At 42.5% G+C, this 7,991-nt stretch overlaps 1 protein-coding gene across 1 annotated transcript in view; it reads right to left on the bottom strand.

The window, feature by feature from the left end:
• Positions 1-5,647, bottom strand: part of LOC120056190 (PDZ domain-containing protein GIPC1-like) — a 56,059-nt gene extending 50,412 nt beyond the window's left edge. The window contains exon 1 of the mRNA XM_039004426.1: positions 4,998-5,647. Within this exon, the coding sequence (XP_038860354.1) occupies positions 4,998-5,270 (273 nt within the window). The 5' untranslated portion in view covers positions 5,271-5,647. The remainder of the gene's footprint in view (positions 1-4,997) is intronic.
• Positions 5,648-7,991: the final 2,344 nt, after the last annotated feature.

Consider the following 7,991-nt stretch of genomic DNA (forward strand, 5'->3'; position numbering starts at 1 on the left):
GGAATTATGTTTTCAGACATTTTAACAAATTATTTAAAAATGAAAAGCTGTAATGTCTTGAGTCAATCAGTATTCAACCCCTTTGTTATGTCAAGCCTCAATAAGTTCAGGAGTAAATATGTGCTTAACCAGTCACATAATAAGTTGCATGGACTAATATTGTTTAACATGATTTGTGAATGATTACCTCATCTCTGTACCCCACACATACAATTATCTGTAAGGTCCTTGTTGAGCAGAGAATTTCAAACACAGATTCAACCACAACGACCAGGGAGGTTTTCCAATGCCTCACAAAGAATGACACCTATTGGTAGATGGGTAAAAATAGAAAAAGTAGACATTGAAAATCCCTTTGAGCATGGTGAAGTTATTAATTACACTTTGGATAGCGTAGCAATACACCCAGTCACTACAAAGATACAGGCGTCCTTCCTAACTCAGTTGCCAGAGAGGAAGGAAACCACTCGGGGATTTCACCATGAGGCGACTTTAAAACAGCTACAGAGTTTAATGGCTGTGATAGGAGAACACTGAGGATGGATCAACAACATTGTAGTTACTCCACAATACTAACCTAAATGACAGACTGAAAAGAAGGAAGGCTGTACAGAATAAAAAATATTAAATAATATTATAAATGGAATGGAGCTCAGCACAGACAAAATCCTAGAGGAAAACCTGGTTCAGTCTGCTTTCCACCAGACACTGTGAGACAAATGCACCTTTCAGCAGGACAATAACCTTCAGCACAAAGCCAAATCTACACTGGAGTTGCTTACCAAGAAGACAGTGAAAGTACCTGAGTGGCCAATTTACAGTTTAGACTTAAATCTACTTGGAAATCTATGGCAAGACCTGAAAATAGTTATCTAGCAATGATCCACAACCAATTTGACAGAGTTTGAAGAATTTTGAAAATAATAATGAGCAAATGTCACACAATCCAGGTGTGCAAAGCTCTTAGAGACTCACCCAGAAAGACTCACAGCTCTTAGAGACTCACCCAGAAAGACTCACAGCTCTTAGAGACTCACCCAGAAAGACTCACAGCTCTTAGAGACTCACCCAGAAAGACTCACAGCTCTTAGAGCCTTACCCAGAAAGACTCAACAGCTCTTAGAGACTCACCCAGAAAGACTCACAGCTCTTAGAGACTCACCCAGAAAGACTCACAGCTCTTAGAGACTCACCCAGAAAGACTCACAGCTCTTAGAGCCTTACCCAGAAAGACTCAACAGCTCTTAGAGACTCACCCAGAAAGACTCACAGCTCTTAGAGACTCACCCAGAAAGACTCACAGCTCTTAGAGACTCACCCAGAAAGACTCACAGCTCTTAGAGACTCACCCAGAAAGACTCACAGCTCTTAGAGACTCACCCAGAAAGACTCACAGCTCTTAGAGACTTACCCAGAAAGACTCACAGCTCTTAGAGACTCACCCAGAAATACTCACAGCTCTTAGAGACTCACCCAGAAAGACTCACAGCTCTTAGATACTTGCCCAGAAAGACTCACAGCTCTTAGAGACTCACCCAGAAATACTCACAGCTCTTAGAGACTCACCCAGAAAGACTCACAGCTCTTAGAGACTCACCCAGAAATACTCACAGCTCTTAGAGACTCACCCAGAAATACTCACAGCTCTTAGAGACTCACCCAGAAAGACTCGCAGCTCTTAGAGACTCACCCAGAAAGACTCACAGCTCTTAGAGACTCACCCAGAAATACTCACAGCTCTTAGAGACTCACCCAGAAAGACTCACAGCTCTTAGAGACTCACCCAGAAATACTCACAGCTCTGAGACACTCACCCAGAAATACTCACAGCTCTGAGACTTACCCAGAAATACTCACAGCTCTTAGAGACTCACCCAGAAAGACTCACAGCTCTTAGAGACTTACCCAGAAAGACTCGCAGCTCTTAGAGACTCACCCAGAAAGACTCACAGCTCTTAGAGACTCACCCAGAAATACTCACAGCTCTTAGAGACTGACCCAGAAAGACTCGCAGCTCTTAGAGACTCACCCAGAAAGACTCACAGCTCTTAGAGACTCACCCAGAAAGACTCACAGCTCTTAGAGACTCACCCAGAAATACTCACAGCTCTTAGAGACTCACCCAGAAAGACTCAACAACTGTAATCACTGCCAAAGGTGATTCTAACATGTATCGACTTAGGGGTTTGCAGTCATTTGACTGCAGGAAAGGGCTACACAATAATGCTCGAGGGGGTATGGTATATGGCCAATATACCACGGCTAAGGGCTGTTCATACGCATGATGCAACACAGAGCCTGGATACTGCCCCTTAGCCGCAATATAGTGGTCATATACCACAAACCCGCTTGGTGCCTTATTGCTATGATAAACTGGTTACCAACGTATTTAGAACAGTAAAAAGTACTTTTTTGTCTGATATACCACGGCTTTCAGCCAATCAGCATTCAGGGCTCGAACCACCTGGTTTATAATACACATTTTGCCATGAGGCTGAGAGAAAAATGTCCTGTTTTAAACCTCAGAAATTCTTTTAAAAAATGGGGACAATTTCAACTTTCTTTCCACAAATATTTGTCTTGATTTTGATAGACCAAAGTGTCAGCTATCACACCATGTAGAGGAATAACTAATTTAGTAAATTTTTTCCCTCATAAAATGCAACTATCTGAATGTAACTCAACTTCGTCCAACATCATAAAAGACATGTAAATTGTACAGTTAATGTCCAACAAGTGTTTAAAGGCCTTGATTGTTTAATTATAATATTAGATTATTTAAATATGTAATACAAATCTCCAAACATCTTTTTGCTTTGTTTTGTAGCACGATGAAATTCGTTAGCGTTAGCATTTTGGCACGTTAGCATTTTGGCACGTTAGCATTTTGGCACGTTAGCATTTTGGCACGTTTTAGATTTAGAATATGAAATATTTATAAAGTAAACATTAGTCCTAGCACAGAAAATACTTCATTGTTTAAACAGAACAGTGATTACACATTTTTTCAGAATATTGACAAAACAATGAATGACTCCATCAGTGAAGGAGTTGATAACAGATACTCAAAACAGACATATTTTTTGCCTCTAAAAATAAAAATTCAATTACAAACATTTGTAAAATATAAAAAAAATAATTCATTTGAAAATCCCCAATAAAAACACAACCATTCTATCAGATCTTTCAGCACTCTGACGGAGTAGACATTAAAAACAAACCTGACGGAGTAGACCTTAAAAACAAACCTGACGGAGTAGACATTAAAAACAAACCTGACTGAGTTGACCTTAAAAACAAACCTGACGGAGTTGACCTTAAAAACAAACCTGACGGAGTAGACCTTAAAAACAAACCTGACGGAGTAGACCTTAAAAACAAACCTGACGGAGTTGACATTTAAAAACAAACCTGACGGAGTTGTATACACAGTAGCAATTTACTTTCTCCTCACATGCTTTAATTAAGACTCTAAAACCGAATTAAATTTAACATATTTAATCCAAAATTCATTTTCTCCAGTATATTAATCTATCAGGCAAGTAGAGTTGACAGTTTATGGTTGTGACCATGGTGATCCAATATTATTTGTTTAAATCCTTTTTCAAAGTAGAGAATCTTACAGACCATTAGTGGTTTTGTTGTACCACCTGTAATGAGGACATGAATAAGGGGTCCTTGAGGGTATAGCTGTCCCTGCTCATTCCTGATTCATTTAGGATTTTAGACAAATATGACAGAGTTGACCAAATCTCCGGACACATCTTGTAGGAATCACAGTTTTGAGAGAAATTTTATTTAAAGTCACAGCTCTTAGCCGTGGTATATTGGCCATATACCACACCCCCTGAGGTACCTGGACACAGCCCTTAGCCGTGGTATATTGGCCATATACCACACCCCCTCGAGCCTTATTGCGTAGGTCCTTTCCTGCAGTCAAATGACCAAATCGCCCTCTTTTGACCTCATGGGTGGAATGATGAATTAAATATGGCATGAAGGGTGTGGGGTTCTGGCGCTGCTCGGACGTTGCGCAGCGGCCACTAAACTGGCTACCTCACTGGCCTGGCAATTGTTTTTATCTGTCTAGAACAGATCGACTGGTCGGTCTCCAAGGCAATCGACTGGTCGGTCTCCAAGGCAATCGACTGGTCGGTCTCCAAGGCAATCGACTGGTCGGTCTCCAAGGCAATCGACTGGTCGGTCTCCAAGGCAATCGACTGGTCGGTCTCCAAGGCAATCGACTGGTCGGTCTCCAAGGCAATCGACTGGTCGGTCTCCAAGGCAATCGACTGGTCGGTCTCCAAGGCATTCTAGTCGATCACCATTATTTTTGTAAAAATAAACTAACGATAAATCCCCCTATTTTGTATTATTCGTTTCGCGCTGTTGAATGTAGGTGCACTTGATTTAGCAGGCCGAGCGCCGGGAAGGCACAGTGTTCCCATTTTGAAACATTTCACGAGTCTGAAGGTAGACCTCCGCCAACTAGACAGGCCCAGAGAGCAAGTCAAGTGCACGAACAAACCGCTGACCGGTGTTCCGATAAGCTTTCGTTGTTATTATTATTATCGGATTGTGTCTTTTTTTAATATCGATGAATATTTCACTTTCTCTGGTCATAAGAGTAACAACATGCATGAGTCATTAACAATGCAGTCCGACTTGAGTTTCGCCACCAGCTGGAAGACTGAAGTTTGATCATATACCTACATTTTCTAAAAAGATCATTTCAAAATGGGTCTGAGAAGAAAGATTCAAGCATAGCCAATATGCAGTGATAATGTATTGGGCTTATAGCCTCTGCTGCACAAACCTCATTGTTACAGAACTGGTTTAATTGGTGAATGTTGCATAGGCTTCCTACGTTTTGTAAGTCATGTTATTTTTAAATCTGAGCGGTAGATCTCGGCTTGTATTTTGACTCGGAAAGGGACCTTGACACAGAAAAGGTACGTGACCACTGGTCTAGAACTACAAAAGCTGTAAAAACCTACCTCTGGTTGACTTAAATTGAACGTCTCAGCTATTTTCCCGTAGAGTTCTTTGACGTTATTAAACCCATCGATCCTTCCCGTGGGGCTGCCGTGGGCTAGCTGAGTGTGGAACACTAGTTTGGGCCGCAGGTTAGCAGGTGGTGGTGGGAGCCCCGCTCCGTTTACCGTCGACTTCACGGAGCGCCCACCGGTGTGTCCACCGACCTCCTCATTCTCCACCAGGTTCGAGCTCTCCCTCGACTTGTTCTTCTTTCGTCTCAGTCCTAAAGGCATCGTGTGGTGTCGTCAATAAATCTGTTTTTGGTCGGTTGATAAATCCGGTGGTCTGTCTGTCCGGCTAGAACATTTGAGTGGCTACCTCTTTCACAAATCGTCCTTCCTTCCGCCTTTACCTCGACTAAACTCGACTGACTATCCTTTATCCCCAGGTTCGACTTTGTTCTTCGACAGTGAGTAACTTGTCAACCCAACACCTGACTTGATCATTAAACAGTAGGTAATATTCAACAGGTAGGTGACGACCGTGTGGCGCGATGTCTTCCTTGTTCCTCTGTCTCTGCGACTGTATAAAACACACAGGCTGCTCCGCGGTGAACAATAGCGACTCTGTTTCAATATGCTGTGCGGGGAAAGGAGGCTAGGTGGGGGCAGGAGTCCTGGCGGTGGGGGCAGGAGTCCTGGCGGTGGGGCCATGTAGATATGCGCCATAGACCTGTCTTCTTTACTCTCAACAACGCACATACAAAGTACACATTTTGTTACTAAGTCCTTACAACTGTTACCACTGCTGCGTACAGTTCACTTGTTGAATTTATTGATTTTATTTTCCCTCACCCTATAATTATCTATTGTTTTATTAGCAAATCCTTAAAATTAATCATGTCAATTAATCTGGCTTTGACCTTTTTGCCTGTCCACGACCATTCTACCCCTTTGGATTAATAAACATTGTAAGACTCCAACCACCTGCTTCCTGTGTCTGCATCTGGGTCTCACCTTGATAGGGAATAGGGTTCACTATATAGGGAATAGGGTGCACTATATAGGGAATAGGGTGCACTATATAGGGAATCAGTTAACTACACTTAGCTCCTATAAATCTGTCTGAGTGATGTGGTGTCTCCTGGGGTTGAAAGGTCATCTCTGTGTTAGTTACACTGTTTATGTGTTAGTAACAGCCAACCAGTCGTTGGTTACTGCAGCTGTGGACACACACACACACACACACACACACACACACACACACACACACACACACACACACACACACACACAGACAGATAGACACACTCACACACACAGACAGACAGATAGACAGACAGACAAAAAGAAACACACATACACAGACAGACAGAGACAGACACACACACAGACACAGACAGACAGACAGACAGACAGACAGACAGACAGACAGACAGACAGACAGACACAGACAGACAGACACACAGACAGACACACACAGACAGAGACAGACACACAGACAGACAGAGACAGACAGACACACACAGACAGACACACACACACACAGACAGACACATACACAGACAGACAGACAGACACACACACAGACACACAGACACACAGACACACAGACAGACAGACAGGCTATATGTATTTCCTCCTGGCCTGTAGAGGGCGGTGTTGTATATGTGGTGGTGTATATTATACTTCAGACAGCGTAGTTACAGAACCTGAAGATAAATATCCTCAGAGTTTTGTGTTGAAATGATTGGGGCTCTTTCCATGGTGTAAACGAGATTTCCAAATGTTTTATTTGTAAAGTACTGTATGTCTTTCAAAGTTACAAATGTTGATTATGAAAATATGTCCAGTACTTTGTTTCAACTTTATAGCTGTATTAATAGCTCAGGACGTTTAATGTGAATCTCCTCCAGAACAATGGGGCCAGTATAAACCAGGTCATTTGCTTCATGAACGTGGGCTAAACAAACCCCATCGGTCCTCAGATCTCTACATCCTTGTCTTGTGTTACATTATACAGTATATAATCAATGTTATATTATACAGTATATAATCAATGTTATATTATACAGTATATAATCAATGTTATATTATACAGTATATAATCAATGTTACATTCCGTGGCACACACTATGTCTAGTCCCAATCGGCACTATATTCCCTATATAGTGCAATACTTTAGACCAGAGCCCTATGGCACCCTATTCCCTATATAGTGCACTACTTTAGACCAGTCCTATGGGGCCCTATTCCCTATATAGTGCACTACTTTAGACCAGTCCTATGGGACTATGAACATAATAGGGTTCCATTTAGCACACCAAATCAAATGAAACATAACAGAAAGGAACATGAGGTGAATGTGGGAAAGGACGAAAAATAATAAAATGTTTACTGTCAAATATCAACACATTTACTTCCACGTATATCAACTTTGCAGCATGCATTGTATTTAGACAAAACACCAAACAGATAAAAAATATACATTGCACATTCTTTAGAAAGGGCCTCGGCCTGTGAACAGTCATCATTGTCCTCATGTGTGAGGAAAGAGGAGGATGAGAGAGAGAGGAGGATGAGAGAGAGAGAGAGAGAGAGAGAGAGGAGGATGAGAGAGAGAGAGAGAGGAGGATGAGAGAGAGGAGAGAGAGGAGGATGAGAGAGAGGAGGATGAGAGAGAGAGGAGGATGAGAGAGAGGAGAGAGGAGGATGAGAGAGAGAGAGAGAGAGAGAGAGGAGGAGGATGAGAGAGAGAGAGAGAGAGAGGAGGATGAGATAGAGAGAGAGAGGAGGATGAGAGAGAGAGAGAGAGAGGAGGATGAGAGAGAGAGAGAGAGAGGAGGATGAGAGAGAGGAGAGAGAGAGAGAGAGAGAGAGGGGAGGATGAGAGAGGAGGATGAGAGAGAGAGAGAGAGAGGAGGATGAGAGAGAGGAGAGAGGAGGATGAGAGAGAGGAGAGAGAGGAGGATGAGAGAGAGAGAGAGAGAGAGAGAGAGGAGGATGAGAGAGAGG

Source organism: Salvelinus namaycush, chromosome 11 (genome assembly GCF_016432855.1).
Source record: "Salvelinus namaycush isolate Seneca chromosome 11, SaNama_1.0, whole genome shotgun sequence".
NCBI lineage: Eukaryota > Metazoa > Chordata > Actinopteri > Salmoniformes > Salmonidae > Salvelinus > Salvelinus namaycush.